This window comes from Macaca mulatta, chromosome 8, assembly GCF_049350105.2.
Source record: "Macaca mulatta isolate MMU2019108-1 chromosome 8, T2T-MMU8v2.0, whole genome shotgun sequence".
NCBI classification, from domain to species: Eukaryota; Metazoa; Chordata; class Mammalia; order Primates; family Cercopithecidae; genus Macaca; species Macaca mulatta.
The window spans coordinates 117,586,945-117,607,517 of NC_133413.1; the positions used below are offsets into that span (position 1 = coordinate 117,586,945).

Sequence of the window (20,573 nt, forward strand, 5' to 3'; positions counted from 1 at the left end):
TGCTTTTCCAAGTTAATAAAATAATTGTCTCTGATACGTTATTTGTTTTGTCTGATAATGCTCACAGGAAGCGTTGACTTTTTATAGATGAAGTAAAATTGAAACCAGACACAGTCCATGTATTCCATGGGATTCATCTTTTTTCATACAAATCATTTAAAAAAAAAAAAACAGATAAGACAGAGCTGTGGCTTTCAGGGCACTTTCAAACACAGTTGAATGGTATATCTCCTCTAAATGCTGAGACACGCAACCCAAGAAAGACTGAAACAAATTTTGAATTTCAAAATTTTTAATTTCTTATGCATTTTTTCTCTTTTTAATGTGAAGATGTTAAAATATAGTTGAAAATGTGCTCTCAACTTCTTTCCAGAAACAAAGAACTCCCAGAAGGAATGGTGCTCACACTGAAATTTTTGAGTGGATAGGAAGTTCTGTTTATGGGGGCAATTGCTCTCAAAATAAAGCAAGTTTGTCTCCAGGGCATCAGCCACTGCCTACTACAGTATAAAATTAGGCTATTTAGGGTACAGTTTGGAACTCGTAGCTTCATTGCACTTTATATGTGAAAGTACTGCTGATAAGTGTTATTGCTGGAGGCCACTAAAGGGTATCCTTATGACTTGAAAGAACTAATATCTTCTCTAAGTGCCTCATTAAAAAGCCCACTCCAGACTTTCCTTTCAGGCAAACATCTTTACAAATCCATAAACCAGATTTTGCTGAATCTCCTCATGAAGAAGGTTAAGTGAAAGCTAAGCTTAGGTAAGAGATTTGTAGGCTTAAAGCCAATGTCAACAATCCAAAAATTGGTAAACCTTTCATATCGACAGAGGTTTAAAAATAATGATAATATATAATATATATTTGTAATTACATGTGATGGGAATCTTACGAAGCAAGAGGCAGCCCATAGATATCAATCAGTATGAAGGGAAGGAAGGAGGGAGGAAAGGCAGAAAAGAAAGAGAGAAAACTTGATTTCTGCACTCATTGCCCAAGGAAGAAATGTAGCATCCTACTGTATATAATAGTAGATTGGTAAAGACTGGAGAAGAGTTGGGGTATGCCAAGTTCTTGTTATCCTGAAGGTTGTACACCCTTAGCTGAAGAAGTCAGCCGGCAGTTCTTTGGATGCAGGAAATAGAAGTAGGCGTGATTGATAAGAACTGGCATAAGGAGTCTATATCCATTCCTGGTGGAGTCGTGTTATTTTGTCTTTAGGTGAAAGAAAAACTAGATAAAGAACCAAAACACTTTCTACCATGTGTTTTAACCATCTTGTAACATATGATGAATATTTTCAAAAAAAAAAAATTCTTCAGCCTCATTTTTAGCCAGAATGTTTCAAAATGTTGGAGCTTATCTCATTTTTTGATCATGCAAAATTGACATTCATCTAATAAATGTTTCAAGTTTGAATAAAGCATGATAGTCTTTCTTGTTTTAAAAAAGGGAGGAGGGGTAAACTCCATAAAACATGATGAGTAAAGAATTTCAATTTTGTTCCAATAATGAAAAAGGAATTGCTTAGAAATAGATATATTTGGTAAATACTTACAAGACATGAATTGATTCCATACTTAACAAGTCAGTATCTCTTACTTAACATGCCTAGCTTGCCAAGGCAGCAGATGTTTACAGTTAAGAATTCACCATTTTGGAAAGTCACCATGATGACAACTTTATATTTATTTTCTGTTATCATTAATTTTAATAACAATGTATTTCAGATTAGCCTGAGTCTCTATCTATAGTCTGATTTTCAGATGACTTCTTCACATCACATTTTAGTGGTGAAAATAATCATGAATTAAGATGGTTTGCAAAACAGTATTTTTGGCATAGTTAAGTGAAATTTTTGGTGTCTTTGATGTTTTCAACTTGGATCATAAAAATAACTACTGTTCACTGAAAATTCAGTGTGCCGAAGTGCTTTACTTACATTATTTCTAATCCTTGAAACATCCCTGTGAGGCAGGTGAGGTATTATCATTGTCTTATTTTAACAAGTTAGTTAGAAAGCTAAGGTGCGGGCTAGGTGATTTGTCAAAAATCACTCCTCTTGTAAATGGTAGAGTGATTTTTTTTTGTTGTTGTTGTTTTTTTTTTTTTTTTTTTTTTTTTTCAGATGGAGTCTTGATCTGTCACTAGGCTGGAGTGCAGTGTCGTGATCTCAGCTCACTGCAACCTTCGCCTCCTAGGTTCAAGCGATTCCTCTACCTCAGCCTCCCAAGTAGCTGGGAGGCATGCACAACCACACCTGGCTAATTTTTTGTTATTTTAGTAGACATAGGGTTTCACCATATTGGCCAAGATGGTCTCGATCTCGTGACCTACTGATCCACCCACCTCGGCCTCCCAGAGTGCTGGGATTACAGGTTTGAGCTACTGTGCCTGGCCTGTAACTGTTAATATAAACATAATTCAAAGTCTGTTTTTTCAAATATAGGTAATCTTTTATCCCTCATATATTTTTAGAATCACCTAGGCAGGAAGAGGCCTTCAAATACGACCTAACATTCCAATTCTCCATAGCAATTCCAAAAGATAATGATCTACCTTCTATTTCCACTGAAGATGGGGAGTGCTTGCCACTTAATAGGCAGTCCATTTGGTATTGGGATTAATCATTGGAGAGTTTTGTTCATACTTGGTCAAATTTTGCCTTCTTGGAATTTTACTTGATTCATTATTGCACTACCCTTTCAGGCATTGTTCGAATGCACATTCTAATTCAGGAAATCTGGGCCAGAGCTTGAGATTCGTGTTTCCATTAAGTTTCCAGAGGATGCTAATACTGCTGGTCCCTGGACCACATCTTGAGAAGCAGGCTCTAGTACAACCTACCTCCATCCAGTTAACTAAAATAGCTATCAGGTTTATGCCTAATTCTTTTTTTCTCCAGGTGTTTACCTGTTACAGATGCAATTTCCAAATTCCTCCCATCCTGCTTATAATCCCTAGGATAAGTTAACATGTTTGAAAACCTCCAGAATTTAAACTATATTTTTGATGTAACCAGATCATGGTAGACACCAGTGAGTTCTGCATTTTATGTGATCCCCTAAACTACTAGTAATGTACACTGAGTACATTAATCTTTGTTAATTCAAAATAAGCTTAGAACCAAGTAAACCTCTTTCAAATACTAAGTCCTTAACGCAATTTGTCACTCTTACCCTGTTTTCTCACAGTTAATTTAGGTATTTTTTATCTAGGTGAAATAGTCTACAATCATCTCTGTGGAATTATATCTTGCTGGCTTCAGCCTACCTTTCCATCCTGAGTTTATGATATAACAAAGACATCAGGATTCCAACTTTGTGTAAGTCCAAACTTTTTAAACATGCTTTCAGACTGTTCAACTGAGTATCTGATAAAAATGTAAAAGCAGTGACACCACTAGAAACCTCCGTTCATTTATTCAAACCCCTTATTTACTGTCATTTGACCAACTATGAGCCTATTAATGGGCAAACTCTGAGGCAAATCAACCATAGTTTTTACAAACTGTCTACAAGAATATCAAGACAGAACCGAGGCTAGTATAGCATTTCTTTCTCTCTACCTGTTGAGAGAAAATTTGTCAAAAAATCAAGACACGAATTATCTAGAGGTTTCAGCTGCAAAAGAATGAGAATCCATAAATATAGATTCTCCTGCATTACTATGCCTTTACATTCTGTCAGCAGATTTTAATTTTTAATATTATAGGCACCGACTATGTGATTACTGGATTTTAGATTATTTCAACCCTTGCTCATCTCTGTTTCCTTTTAAAATGGGCATAGTGTTAGCTAATAGTGCTGATATTAAAAATTAGATAAGAAATTACATATAGGGCTGGCATATTGAGCATTAATAAAGAGATGAGCTGTGATGATGATGATAATGATGATGATGCCTACTGTTATTTTGCAGACCCCAGTGAACCATGGCTCACAGTTCATACCTTTGTGTACTCCTTGTGCCTTAAATCTGGACTTTCCCTGTGACCAACCACAACCAACACAATGCAATGGAAGTAATACTGTTTCATTCCTGGGTCTAATAAAACTAAAAAAGGCTGAAAGCTCCTGCTTTGTCTTTGGAGGATGACAAGTGCTACGTAAGAAATCTGATAACCCTGGATCACTTTACTGAAAGAAGTTTAGCCTAGCCACATGGAAAGGTCACATGGAGAAGCTTCCAGTCAACAGCCAGCAACAATTAGCCAGTTATGTGTGTGAGGCTATTGCTATTACCCATCTTGTTCCACAACCTGCAACCCTGCACAGCTCACTTGGTCAAGCTCATGTATCCAGTGAAGGTCTGAGTTCTAGCTTTCCCCACCCTCATTCAACTAGGAACAAGCGCAAACAATACACAACAGTTCACCAAATAATTTCAGTAATACGTTTTTCTTTCTGATGACATGTGGAAATCATTTACTGAAAATGATTTATGAGTGTTTTGTGTCTAATGAAAATAATAACACTAATGTTTCATTTTATTTCAAAAATAACTCAGAACCACCTAAAAATACAAAGATTCATCAAAGAGTATGGAGAAGATAACTTCAAGATAAAACAGCAAAAGGCACTGTAAATTCTTCCATCTTACCATTTTATATTCTTTCCAGCCTCTTTGGAAATCTAGACTTCCATCTTCACGATGTTGTATTACAGTCCAACCTCCCCCATTGACATCCATATTGCAAAATACCTGACAAATGGAAAACAAAGTCAAGTAAAAAATACTTCTACTTTGAAAACATATATCGTACATGTTTCAAAATAGGAATAAGGTGAACACGTCTGTAGATTACAAAAACTAAAATTACTATATTGAACAATGTTAAGTTAGATATATTATTGGTTATTTCTTCCTATGATTCATATTTGAATTATTTCTGATTAAATTCCATCAATGATGAATAAATTACTTGCACAAATTTTAGTCAGCTGAAAATTAAGTCTTTGTCTCAGACTATAAAACATTTAAAAAATATCTTTGTTTTAAATGAAAATAAGCATTTGAGTATGCTCAAAGTTTTGGAAATGCTACCAAATTTCTAAAGTTACAGACCATTTGATTGCCAAAACACACAACCCAGAATTTTAAAACTTTAAATTGATTGAAATGGGTGTACAATAAGAACAAAAAAATTGTTAAAATATCATGTCTTTATCACATATTTCATTGCCTATCAATTCTTATATATGTACATGTTACAATAGTTATCCTTGATGAGTCAATATTTCATTAGAGGCAACATTTGTGGCATAACATGTGGAGAATGTATTATTTGCTTGTATTTTAGGCATGAACAATAACAGGAGAACATGACATACTGTATCTCTTCTGACTGTGACAAGAATTTCTTGCCCATGTGGAAAATTTATACAAATCTTTTAAAGACTTATGCTTATTTTAATTATTCAAAATACAATGGTATTTATTTAGAAATTGACTCATTTCCCCCAGAGCCTACCCAAGAAGAGAAACATATCTGTAATGGGATTATCTTCGGAGAGCAATCACTGTAATTGATGTAGCATGAATGTGGCAGCTTGATTATTCAACGGGGACTATTCCTCAACAACTGAATACTAAAGCATGTTGAAGGCTGGCTAAAGGTGGGATATGATGTAACAGCAGCAAGCAGGCTATGAAGACACAGAGCTAAGCTCTGATTAAAGGAAAAACCTCAAGTGTTTTCCCTGAAGCATTGCATTTGGAACACAAGTAGCAAAAAGGGTATAAAAGCAGTGGCAAGACACATCATTCAAAGAACAAATTGTCCATGTACTGCCTCAGAGTGAAAGGGTCTAAGATATACATGCCTACTTGTGGGCATATGAAATAGGACAACTCTCTTCCCAAGGCTCTCCCCCTACTTTGACAACAGCCACACATACAGTATGTCTTCATTAACCCCAGGAATTGACTCACCTCCAAGACTGTACATTTGAAATTTTGATTCCTGTCCCAGTCATCCCCACCACCACTAATCCTTTAACTTCTGCGCCTGCTTTTAGTCCTCAACATAATCTCTAGCTACACTTTTATCTTCTGTAATTCTAATTAACTTATTCATTTATGTTTTGTTTTACTCAACAACCATCCTTGGGCATCAGTTTTCACTTACAGCTGGGGGTATTATTATAAATACATTATGGGTCAGTTATCAAACCTCTCAAAGTTTCAATAGTGACTGATCCCATAGGATTAAAGAGACAGAGTTCAGAGATTTCAGCTCTAATAGGCCAAAAAATCACAGAGACAATAATCTAAATGAGAAATTTAAGAAAGAAAACACGAGCAAAGAAAATGATCATAGTTTTGGACACCTCAAAGGCTAGCAAAGAAAGTGATCGTAGTTTTGGACACCTTAGCCTTTGAGGTAGCATAGATATCCAAAGAAAAAAGTTTATTGAGCTGTTCGAGATGATCTAGACCAAGGATAAACATATGGATAAGAGCATAAAGAAGTAAGAAAGGAAGTGCTATTAACAATGACATGATTGTTAAGGACCATATAATATAAACACCTTACATGCATTTTCTAACTTATTCTCATGATAGTCCTATGTAGGAAGTAGGTATGATGATCATCTCCATTTTACAGATGAAAAAATACTGAGGTTTAGAGTAGTTCAGTAACTTACCAGTGATTATATTCAACAATAAGCTCTGGATCTGGGATTTAAAATTGATTTGAACTGGATTCAGAATTGAACCCTGTGTCTACCTAATTGAAATTTATTGGGAATAATCTGCTTAAAAGCATTTGTTAATAGCATGAAGACAAATGCAATTACTTAAATAAGTAAAGAAAAAGTTGGAAATAGTTGTGTGTGGCAGAGAGTGAGAAGGGTCAAAGAATGGGCTTTGGTGAACACCTGAGAAAGATAGAATACATCAGAAAACTTTAGATGGGCAGGGATTTCCTTCAATTTACTGCTGTCCCCAGTACCTAGAGGTGTGCCTATCCTGTAGTGGGTACTGAATGAATATTTGATAAACAAATAGAGATGGAACAAGAGAGATAAAATAGGAAAAATTGATTAATGGAATGCTAAGAAAGAGATGGATTTAGAGTTGGGGAAGTGACCATCAAAGGTTTCAGAAAAGTCAAGATAAAAAATGATTAATAAAATATAACTTCAATTTGAATGAAGGAGCCTTTAGTGACCTTGGTGAGAGAGAATGCGGATTCCTGTGGGAACAAAATCAGATGGCATGGTTTCAAGAGGGCATAGGTGGTAATTCAAGAGAAGCAGTCAAAGTGGAGCTTTACTGGTGAAATTTAAATGAGAAAAAAAGGGAAGTGAAAATGTCAAGGAAATATTTTGCTAGAAGCAACTAATATCACCATTTTCTCAATTAAATTTGATCGTGCCCTGACTTGTTAATCCAGAATGAATGTTTTTATTCAAATTTTTATTTCCTAATGGACATTGATTGCCTGAAAGTTGGCCAAGTTGTATTTGCAAATCTGTGAAGTCCACTTATATACTCAGGGAAAAGAATCACTACATTTATAAATGTAGAATACAGAAAGGACACTATACTGTACAGGTTTTAAATTACTGTTACCTAGATTATTAAAACTCTATGCACTTAGTTTTTAAATCACTCACAAATTTTTTAAAAAGACAACTTTCCTTCTAAACAGAGGAATCCAGTGACTTGTGAATGTTCAGATGTGCTGAGAATGCTTCTTAAATAAAGAGCTAGAGAAAAAAACCATTGGGAAATATAAATTACCCAGGCAGATTACTAAGTTGGAAGCTGAGGGGCAGAGAGGTTAAAGGGTTGAACATGTGCTTCCCAGTTCTTATGAAGACTTAACAACATCAATGATAACTGCTCTTTGTGTTATATAGAAACAATGGAGCTGAATAACACCTTGGTTATCAGCGCCAACTTGATTGCTATGTTGCCTGGATTCAAAATCCACCTCTGCTCTCTCTACGTATCTCTTAGATATTTTCTGATAATTTGATGAGTTAATGTATATAGAATTTTTAGAATAGCGTTTGGCATTAATAGGCATTGACGCTACTCCCCTCTCTTACATATATTACTGATGACATAATATATACTTATGCTATGCATTATACACTCTATGTATATAATGTAATATTTAATATGTACATGATATTTAAATTTAATATACTATAGTTATATAACATTGCATAGAAATTTTATAATTTATTATAAATAATAGAAAATATACAAAACCAAAACATGTAGAAGTTCAATAAATTATCCTTATAATTGTGATTTCTAGGCTCTATTTATTATAATATTGGCATCACTAATCTTTGAGCATGTTGCCTTTCTATATGTATTATGTATACATATATATACATACACACATACACACATATATGTATATTTAAGAGGTTGGACTCACTCTAGCAAAGATAAAACAAAAGCCTATTATTTTTAGTCAGAAAAAAAAATGCCGTATGCTTAACAGATGAAGGAAATTCAAAAAAATACATGGTAGATTTTAGAAAGATTTGAGACATGAAAGACTTGAAAAGTTCATTTGCCAGTATTGTGTGGTCTGTGCTATCTGGCAGTGTCCTTACTGTGAACAAGGCCCTGCTACATAAACTATGGCTATTGCATTTATCGATCATATAACTTGGGCTTAACTCTATCCAAGAAATGACTGAACTGGCTTCTATCCCAGGCAAGGTCAAAGCTTTCAAGCATTAAACACTTTTTAACATAATACGGAGGCTTAAACCCAAACAAAACGGGGAAATTTGATTCACGCAGTTTTTACACTTTTATGTTACATAGAGGTTGGAATGATTAGACTTGTGAATGTTAATTATTTTTCCATACCATAAATGAAAAGGGCTTAACCCATTTGTTATAATACTTTTCCAAGAATTAGGGGAATTGTGAGTTCAGAATCAAATTTTTAATATTTTACAATAAGCAGAGTAATGATTAAATGGTTTGTTTTTTGGATAAAACTAGGCATTTGGTTTTGGAAACATAAAATGAAAGCAAAAGTCCTGTTTCCTACTACTATACATTGAAGGGAATTCAGAAAGAAAAATAAACACAAGACATTAATAATATAAAAGCAAAAGGTAAATATAGAAATGACCAAAATCTAATTTTCTTTCTGCTTGAAAAATCAAATAGTCCTACAAAACCGTCTTTGGCTTCCACATTTGAAAAGACAACATTTCTCTAACTTTCAAAGACTTTTTTTTTTTTTTGGTATGGCAAAATGTCAACTGAAAAAATTACTGTATTACAATCCTGTTATACTTGCAACTCTCACACTGACTACAAGATGAATAGTGTCTGTACATTGTTTTGTCACTTTCCTTTAATAATCCTAGTTTATTTATTGGTCTATACCATGCATATTTGATGCTTCCATTTTTGTGTGGGTTGCCTTGAGATTCTTACCCTTGCCAAAACTTCTGGAAACATCATAATGAGCAATGCTTTGGCTAAGCATATGCAGGGGTAGCACCAACCTTCCTATTTACAATGTACAGTCTACATGGAAGGGTGAACGTCCTAAAGATGAATTTTGCTAGCACTTTTTATAGGATTGACAGAATGCTGACAATTTATTTCAAGATGGAAGAAACTGAGATTATAGGATGGTGAGAATGAGGTGGGTTATAGTGAGAACATGAGTCAACTTACCTAATTTTCTAAACATAAACCCTTGCCTGTGTAGCTCACATGTCACACATGTGTTTACCACCCCATGGGGCAACAGGTTCATATTCAAAATTATAAATGATACAATTTCAATTTTCGTTAACATAATGATTCTGCTTAATCCTCTGATTAAAAGGGTGTATTCTAGAATTAGATTCCTTTGTTTCGAAGTCAATGTTCAATATTTGCTAAGAATTTGTTTGGGGCAGGTTATCTTTGTAAAGTAGGGATAATGGGAGTCTCTATATCAAAGGGTTGTTGAAAAGAGTAAATGAAGGAGTATACATATATATACACACACACACATATATTAAGCATACATATACAGTAAGCATATATATAGATATTTAGATATCTATATAGCATATATAGATATATAGCTATATAGCAGATATATAGATATATACTATATAATATATCGTATATATTATATCTATCTATCTATATATCTATATATGCTTAGAAGAAGACTGGCAAACTGTAAATGCACAATACATTTGAGCTATTTTGTTAATCAGCTTGTAAATTACTTTTGAGGAAATTCATACAATATTTGTTCTTACCAGTGCTATGCTATGCCATTATACTAAGGGATTAAACACTAAATTTTTTACCTGCAAAAATGTGTATGTATGTCAGTCTGAAATACCCATCTTCATTATAGAACAATATTACTACTTATAAGAGAATCCATGATTATAACAGGGAAATAATAAAACAAGAGAACGAGCATCTAAGTCCAGAAGAAGGCCAAAGGCTTTCTCTCTTCAGCTCAGTTATCTCCCCTTCTCACCACACTCTGTTAGTATTTCAACAAAACTAAATCTAAATCTAACAATAGTCCTGACCAGCTAATGTGGGAAGTTCTTCTCTCTGAAAAGCCATGGGGGCCATTCAGCTGTGATAAAATTTGCTCTTTGTGGGTACGTATGGGTATGTTACTGCTAACCTGTTCAGGTTATTATTTTTTTAGACTAAATATCAGAAGCTAATTCAGTAGATACTTGACATTTGTGAATTTAATATTCTAAGTTTTATTTATTTAAGAAAACCCAAAAGCTCCATCATATTTAAAATCCATCATTTTGTAGAAGCGTAAGCTTGAATCTTGCTTTCCTGATGAAACCAACCTAGGAGCCAGCCATGGAAGGAGTGAATTGGATTCACCAACTTTCTATTGTATGTAAGCATTGAAAGCAAACCTATTCAAGATTATGAATTGAGGTGGGATCTTTTTCTTCACATTACCAGTCCATAGAATGACTAAAGCTGTATTTGCACTGCACCCTTTTCCCCACGGGCCACATGGTAGTACTGGTGAGAGTAAAAAAAAATTCTAAAATTGTGAATATTCTTGATCTGAAAACTTTGGGAATTATTTTTAGATTAATGTATATCATAGAATCACTATGAGTCTAAATGGAAGTTCACTTAATATTTTTAGTTAATTTTATTTTTATAGTCAGATTATAAACTATAGTGGAACTGACAATAATTTAGAGGTTCCTTCAGGTCTTGAGTAGTACTGTAGGGAAATGATAAAGCAAATATTTTAGCTCCACCTCCTACTCCAGAACAAATTCTCACATACTTCATCTGCTATGTGTATGGTGTGTGTTTATGACGTGTGTGTGTGTGTGTGAGAGAGAGAGAGAATTGAGTTTAATCTAAAGTGTGATTTGAGGATAACTTCCTTAGAATAAGTTATCCTCATCTCCTCATTCCCAGGCTTGCCATTGTATTTCCATTTTTCATTTGTTTGCTTGTTTAAGCCATGGGATTCAATGAAATCTTGCACAGAAATCAAAAATGAAAATCAGGCAAAACCACACTTCTCTGGTAGATGGCTGAGGTAGCAAAGTACAGAACAGTGTCTCCTGCCTTTCCTCCCTCCTGTGCCCACTCAACTCCTACATTTTACCCCCTTATAGACAATATCGAAGGTATCTTTCAAGAAGAAAATTTTGTCACAGCAAAGGGAAAAAAGAAACCATTTCGAGCTAACATAAACAACGATTCATTATGGAAATCAAGAGAGAGAGAGGACAGTGGTAAAAGGGAAAATAGAACTGTATCAGTCCTGGACTATAGTCCAGACTTCCTGGGTTGCCGGTTAAATGGCATCTGGCAAACTGGGCTCCAAGATTCATTTCCTTTGCCTATCAAAGGAGACTAACAATCAGGAAGACTAAGCAAGTTAGACTGGCTTACTATGCACCACATGGAAGTGTTGATATTGCCATCAGCGGGTCACTTACTCATTCATTTATTCCAGCACATATTTATTGAGACCTACTATGTGCCAGAAACTATGCTAGGTTCCAGGAAATCAAAGATAAAAGGCACAATCTCTGCCTTTTAGAACTCTGGTAGTGAGAAAGTCATGTAAAGTTGCCTGAGGGAATCAGAGAAGATTCCAAGAGCATTGCACAGACCCCAGAGGAAATGGGGATAAGAGACAAGAAATTTAGGTAGGGGCATGAGGGGAGGACAGTTTTTTTATCCTGCAAAGGCACATGATCCTTTTGGGACCCTGGGCTTCCAGCTAAAATTCATAGACACTAAAGAGCAAAGCTCTTGCCTAATCTCACTCTCTTTGGCTGTCTCACCTCAAAACTTCCCACATACCGTGCTTTAAATGGACCATTTATATTGCTATACTTATTGATAGTATTTTATAACTATCTGAATAATTGTCTATCTTCATCATTACACTAGAAACTGTTTGCTCTATATCTATGTTCCTGACAAATGCATGACATCCACGTAACAGTATTGAATGAAGGCATGGATGGATGATTTAATGAATAAATGGTGGAAGAGAGTATACAAAAGAGATGTCACAGCAGGAAGATAATGTTTGCTTACTCCAAAATTTACCTTGGGTCCTGTTCAACATACTGATGGATCCGATCTTCCAACCTACTCTTTTAAGTAAATATGGAAGGCAAATTCTTTCAAGATTATGAAGTAAGATAGGAAATGTTTATCCTATCCTAACAGGAGCAGTAATTTGCAAATAGCTATATCTACCCCTCCCTCTCCTCTCAGTATTTGACTTTGTATTATGTGTGTTCTCTGGATTGTTGGGTCTTTGGAAGATGGCTTCTCTTTCCCATACACTCACGGTAGACATGAACTCAACATGTAATCTGTACAAGGCAAACATTTATGAGCAATGGGACATCCTATGAACACCAGGGAATAAATGCAAAATTTTGTGTGAAAGAAAAGTTATGGGGGTTGGAGATTTCTGTACAATAGGGTTTTCATCCTTTATGGACCTGGGAAACAGAGTATCTCTGGGAGAAAAAGGTTCAGGCATCTCTCTATATATTTCCAGTTTAACAAGCTCACAAATCAATCTGATTATCCAGCATTTCAACTGGGATCTGGCTTACATCTCGTAAACAAACACTTCTGGTTTTACCTTTTTGGGTTCTGGCATATTATTAATATAAATAGTGTAGATTCCACTTTTATTAAAACCAGCTTGATATACATCTGCACAGTCTCTAAATGGTTTCTCTTCCTCTCTTTTTCCTCCCTTTAGTAAAACTGCAAAAAAAAAAAAAAAAAAGATTGCAATATGTGAATATCAGTACCATTAGTAGCCAAATGGACTCCAATAATAGCTAAGCATGTCTTCATTTCCTCCACACAAATGTCAGTATTGCACATAGTAAAAAATCAATCATAAAGACAATACTAGATTTTGAGGTAGCTTACAAAATTTAAAAAAAAAACTGAAGGGAAAAACTGTAGAACCATTTCTAGCTGAATGCTTATATTTTAATTAATTTCTTACTTCTTTTTTTTCTGTGTATCCTTTCCAAAACATCAGCTCAAGGAACAAATGACCTAGGCATGTAATATCTTCAATTGGTAGCAATTACATCAAGTTTCCTGAAAAATCTCTAAAACATTCTTACCTACATTTCACAGGAAAGTCTAAAAAATTGCTAACGCACTCTTTGGAACAGGAAGAGATAAAGATAAATTCAAATATAAAAATGCAATATGGAAATTTAAAACACTAAAAAGCAAGTAGTACTGTTTCTGTGACTTTATATTGAAGAGTTTCTAGAAAATTTTACCAACAAAACAAAAAGAATCAACAACTGTTACAATAATTAGATTTGGGAAGTAGAAAAGACTTTATGACCGAACTTAACTACCTACAATGAAAATGTAACCAAACTTTACTTTGTTCTTTCTTTAATGCCCTGAAGTCAAATCATCAGGCAGATGATACACAAATAAAAGAACAATCACATAAATAAGACTTTGAAATTAAATTATACAGGGGGAAGAGTCACAGTAAAGCTAGAAGTCAAGTGAAGACAGGAAATCTATTAATAGTTAGAGACTGTCTCTACTGAGGAAAATCTTATTTTATTTACTGAGCTTTACCCATTATTAACTTCTTACAACTGAAATAAAAGTACAAAATGACGCACATTTAATAGTTCTTAGCTAACGATATATGTGTTATATTTATAAAATATTCATGATTTAGTATTTTCTATTGTGTATTATTTTAGTGCTCAGTTTTATTTAACCTTTTTCTAGAAATTAAGATTAAGACTATTTTGTAATCTTGCCCTTAAAGTTTCCTATCACTTAATAAATATCTGCTTTCAAACACACTGAGTTATAATAGTCTTTCATAATAAAAATACCAAAGGCAAACTATGAGTCAAAACTTTTACATTAATTTTAAATGTTCTAAATATCTAAAATCCTGGCCTGACTTAACACTGGGCTTCATACTAAATACTGGCCTTTAGTTGCCTAATGTTTACTAACTTATAGGTATTGAGCAGTCTAATCTTAGTGGAAAGAATTACTATTTCAACATAAATTACTCAGATTCTTAAAAATACTAAATTATGTTTCAAGAAAATGAAATATTTATGTCAGATATGTTGCCATAACAAAAAAATAGTACTGAAGCATTTAACAACATTATGATTTTCTATGTAGCTCAAGTCTGCACTAATGGTTTTAATGAATCATACTAATAATTACATCTAAATACCACCATCACAATTTCCATGTCAACACAAAATAAATCAACTAATTAAAGGGCTACAGATTCATATGATAGTGAAAAAGTACTGCACAGAATGTATGCAAATAGCAATTTAAAGATGCATATATACATGCTTACTCAAAAGTCATCTTTAATAACATTGAGGATGTCAATGGATTATATAAAGGTATTCATTCCAAGAGCATTGATGTAGTTTACTGGTTTCATTTATTCTGACTTTATGGACTGCTATTTTTCTAAAACCAAACAAAATTTTTAAATTCCACCTACTGGATCCTTTCTTCTGTTGAAATGTTGAAAACAACCAAATTAGATGCCCAAAAAAAGAGATGTGAAGAAATACCAACTAAAATTTATGATCACTTGAGAGGACAAACAACACAGAAAGATGTGGTCAGCAGGAACCCAATGGTAAACCCATTTTTCTCTTTTGAGAGAGAGAAGGTCATTTATCTATGGAGAAAATGCTTCTCTTGTATATACCACATCCTGCTCTCCCCTTTTTAGTTATGTATGGAGAACACATTCCCTTCTCTTGTCTGCCATCTCTCCTCCCGTTTTTATTTTTTTTCCCCCCCACTTCAGGAAGATGTCGGAGAAGGGACTATGTGTGGGAAGAGGAAGCTATTTCACACACATTTTTAGTAGCTGAGGAAAAAGGAAATAGTTGGGTAATTTTTGTGAAAACTAACTGTATAAAATTTGTTGTCAAAACCATGAATACAAATTTTATACTTGGGAAAACGGTTTGAGAATTCTACCACCAAAAGGTACACCTAGTATTATGGTTATATTATGGATTTTTTGTTGTTATGGTAACATGTATGAAATAGATATTGTATTTTCTTGAAATTTAACTTGGTATGTTTGAAAAGTTGAAATACTCATATTCTTTCAAAAAAAAGTCGTTCTTTCCAGAAAGATCAGATTGCCTGTTTTTAATTACTTACCAGTTAGCAAGCATATGCCTTAATTCAGGCTACATTTTAGAGTAGCAAGGCATTGAAAATCAATGTAAAAGCTTCATCGACAGCTTACGTTTGGTATTTTTATTATATACTATGGTTTGAATAAGGTCCCTTCGATAAGGGTAGATTGACCTTTAGAGTTTTTTCCTTATTCTATAAAGTGAAGTAGTTATAAATACCTCTGAGATGGGTGTATGAATTACATAACACAATGCAAAGACACTGAAGCATAATAAGTACTCAAGAAATGGTATTTGTTGTGGTAATGACAACACTGTTAATAGCAATATTATACTGTTACTCCTTCTTATGGAAGGGACACTAGCAGAATGTGGAAGACTGGCCAGTCCAGTCTAGTGCGTGGTGGATGCTGCTGTCTTCCACCTTCCAATTAAAACATAGCAGTGGGCCGGGCGCGGTGGCTCACGCCTGTAATCCCAGCACTTTGGGAGGCCGAGGCGGGCGGATCACAAGGTCAGGAGATCGAGACCACGGTGAAACCCCGTCTCTACTAAAAAAAAAAATACAAAAAATTAGCCGGGCGCGGTGGCGGGCGCCTGTAGTCCCAGCTACTCAGGAGGCTGAGGCAGGAGAATGGCGTAAACCCAGGAGGCGGAGCTTGCAGTGAGCCGAGATCGCGCCACTGCACTCCAGCCTGGGCGACAGAGCGAGACTCCGTCTCAAAAAAAAAAAACAAAAAACATAGCAGTTATAGTTGACTGGTTATATTTAGGATCACATTGAATTAGCCTTTCCTGGTCAAATTTGGCTAATTGGCTGGTTTCATTCATTGAATAAATCAGATTATACCATTGTTTACATTTAAAAATAAACCCAAAACAGGTAATCTCATCTTGCTGTATATTTTAAGCTTTACCTAAAGAGTTAAGATTTAAAGATTATTTCAGAGGAAATTATAAACGATTTATATATCAACGTGTTGGTTATAGAGGTTTCAATCCCATGACTTTTTGCATGACTCTTTTCTTTGTAAAGTACTGCAGAGTTCTGAAGTCCAATGTCATGCATAGATATTGTAAAACTGGACACCTAGGAAATATTTTAAAACCTAAAGAGACCATAACATTTGAATTTCCTGAACATTGGAAGTGTCAGCATCAGTGATAAGTTTTCTTAGGAAGTCTTGAGATTCAGTTAGATAGAAGATAGAAATTGGAGGAATATTTAGTAAATGACACAAGACAGATAGAAACAATAGACTTGATGGGGCTGAGAGCAGTAGCTCACAACTGTAATAATAATGCTTTTGGAAGCAGAGGCAGGAGGATCCTTTGAGGCCAGGAGTTCAAGACCAACATGGGCAGTATAGTGAGACCATGTCTCTTCAAAAATTAAAAATTAAAAAAAAATGTCTGGACTAAGATTGGACGGAAGAGTAAAAGAAGCATCACTGGACAGACGTTGGTGGGAACCCTCCGGAGACCTGAAAGAGGACTGTATCTATCTCTCAAAGTGGTTTAAACTTTTTGTAATAACGAACTGATTTGAAAGCATGAGTTAAAAGGTTGATCTTTATGTCTAAAATTCTTTCTTTGACCACATATTCTTATTTTTCCTTTATTATTATTTAATTTCTAACGAGTTCATTTTCCCTCTCATTGAGTTTAGATCCCTGCCATTCCTATCACTGCTTTCCTAGCCTCCCTTTTCTTTCTTCTTAGCCTCAATCCCAGAGTCAGGAATTTAATAATGGTCCATTTGGCATCCCTGGTCTCTCTATCTATTGTCCTTTCATCCACTCATCTTTGCATACGTAAATCCCAACCCCTAGATGGGCATTCATTCACTTTCTCAACCCCCTTATAGACTGCAAACACTGAGTCATGTATAATAAACTTTCTATGACATTTCCTGTAGAGTATATTGCAAATCTTTCTACTTTTTAAAAAACTGAATCCTATTCTTATCTTCTTTCACTCTTTATAAATGACCTTTATGGTTTACTATGAAGATCAATGCCATTTGATATGTCTCCTCCACTCCCTTCTACCCTACAGAAGTTGTCTTTGCCTATCTTTCCCCTTGCCTTCTGTATTGACCTCTCCCAGTCCCTTTCAACTTCTCTAATTGTTTTTTCTCTTTCCTCTTTTATCGATTTATTTCCTCTCATCACCTACCATATAGAAATTCACTAAGATTCCATTCTTGGATGTCTATTTCTTATACATCTGCTCATTTTGCACACTGTCTATCATGGCTTCCAACTGCTGCAGAAAAGATTGATAATATACACAGGCACTTTTTAACACTGAGTATTTGCCTCTCTTTGCCTTCAGATTCATATATCTACTTGCCTGTTGGGCAGTCCTTCCTGCTATGCTAGCTTTCATTTGTTTAATGTTACATAATCTTTCCTTCCAAACCACGTGTTTGCTCTTTCCTTATTAGTCCTACTATCCTTCTTCAGTATTTATCAGTTAAAAATTAATGAAAGTGTTAATTTTTTTCTAATGAGACAATTATAGTATGGCTTTTCCATTTGTCCCTCTGCTTCTTATCCTCTCTTAGTTCAATCATCCTATATTATTAATTCAACAAATATTGATGGACATTTGCTATTTTTAAAACTTTTCGTAGGCCATGGAGATACAGACATAAAAAAGCCCAAGCCTGCCCTTCATGTGCTCACAGCCTGATGCGAAAAAGATCTTCCATGAAAGCTATACCCATGATTGGTAACTTTTATGATAGGACAAAACTCAATTCAAGGTAGCTTAAGCAAAAAGATAATTTATTGGATCACGTAACTAAAGAATCCAATGTAGACTTTAAGTAAGTCATGATAAGGTTTCAGACAATGTGTCCAGAAATTGGTTTCTTAGCCTTTTTCTTAACCCACTTATTCTTGGCAATCAACCTGGTCACAAGACAGCTGGCAACCACTTGCAGGGCTATAATGTCACCAGTTTAAATACAGCACCAAAGAGAGAAAATGCAGACAATTGTTATCTTAGAGGTATGTATCAAGCACATTGGGAACGTGCAAGAATATACTCCACCTGCCAGGTGGACTCCAGGAAGGCTACCTAGAGGAGATAACAGTTGAAAGAATAAAACATATAGAAAAGCTTATCTGACCTAAATTTAAGAGCCTGGTATGCTAGTTCAAAGATTTTGCCCACACCAATATCAGCAAATAAATCTAGAAAGTCCTAGGAATGAACCATTATTCATTCTTTTCATTTAGCCTTATCTGTACAACCAAATCTTTGTCATCTAAAGGGGTAGAATAGAAACACAAACAGGTGCATGTCTGTCTTTCACCAGCCAACATTCAGTCAATAAGCAACCTGAGACCTGATGCTAGCAGCTGTTGACTTTATCCTGATCTTCCCTTCCTTTACCCAACCAATTTCAATCCAGATGGTACATTCGCCACCAGACTGACTTCAGGGGAGGACCATGAAAGCTGAGGCAGAGGGTCACTTCAATTCAGATGAACCCTCAAGAGAAAACTTCCTGGAATGTGGAATTGGTAATTATGAGCCTCAGCCACACTAGCCGAGAACACAGAAGGCAATTAGCCTTGCTACCAGAGACAGTGTAAAAAGTCACAGCCCTTTCTCTTACCCATTTTCTGATGAGTTGCTATAAAGAAATCAGTTCTTCAATTGTTCTTTTTAAATCTTAAATGTGGCTAATTGTTCATATATTTCCAGTATTTACCAAACATCAGAATACATGTGGATCAGGTTATTTGTTCAAGGATAGTCCTTGAGACATCATCATTAGGGAGATCATAGCACTAGAAATTGACCCTGAACCTGTGATTTCAACATAACAGGTCACTGAAATTAACTGAGATTATAAAAGAAGGAAACAGCACATCTGACAAGTTGCAAACAAGCAAACAATTGATTGATTAGATTTTGTACTTTTCAGTCAGGTGTGTGGGCATTTCATAGAAAAAACATTTTGAAGACACTCTAGAATCCTAATTTATTTGAAAGAATCTTTAAAAGTGGAAGAAGGTAATGTCTTGCATTTCAAGGGTGTGGAAGAATCAAAAGATTTCCAGGCAGTCCAAGTTTCAGTATTTTATGGGTGGGTATAGGGGTGAGGGATATTTACCAATGACTTTATAAATACATATACAAATATAAATAGTTACACAAATACATACAAGCTGTATGCTTATAAATGGAAAATGTTGAGGTTGGTATTTTTTCTTATAGAAAACATATGCATACAAACCTAAATATCTGTGGGCTGATATCTCAGCATGACTGTTTTTAACCTATAAAAATGGCAATTGAATATGGTTATATGTGTGTATGTGTGTGAGACAGTATAACAAACATATTCTATTCTTAAATGCTCTTAATTTGAAGTCTTTGATTAACTAGAAGTGTACTTTTTTACTTAAAAGAACTACTTCTTTTTTCAAAGTCCCTCCAACCCTGGTATAAGGGAACACTTGAACATCATTTATCTAGTGAATTATTATTTTAATTAAACATTTTTTAAAAAGAACTGCTTTGCTCTTATTTAAATTATTTATATGTAATTTTATGGATATCTATAAAATCTTAACTACTATTTTTTATGGAACTATAATAATCATGATCATAATAAAACCAACTAGCATTAACTGAATGCTTACTATGTGGTAAACTCTGAATTTTATGTGCCAAGTATGTTTTACACGCTTCATTTTGTTCAATCCTTATAAATATCTTATAAGGAATATTTATCAATATATTGTTTTATATGAGGAAATTGAAGCTCAGAAATGCTACTAACTTCACCAAAAGTTGTAAGTAGTAGAACTCTCTGACTATAAAGCTGAAAATCTTAACTACTTCTTACTGGCCTTTTGAGTAAAGTGAAAC

General features: G+C 34.6%; 1 protein-coding gene across 2 annotated transcripts in view; it reads right to left on the minus strand.

The window, feature by feature from the left end:
• The window catches only part of ANGPT1 (angiopoietin 1), a 256,066-nt gene that overhangs the window by 40,911 nt on the left and 194,582 nt on the right, over nt 1-20,573 (minus strand). For both annotated transcript variants that reach the window (XM_015145866.3, NM_001266116.1), the window contains 2 exon segments: nt 13,127-13,254; nt 4,606-4,707 (listed from right to left, as the gene is read on the minus strand). In XM_015145866.3, coding sequence (XP_015001352.1) covers nt 4,606-4,707; nt 13,127-13,254 — 230 coding nt within the window.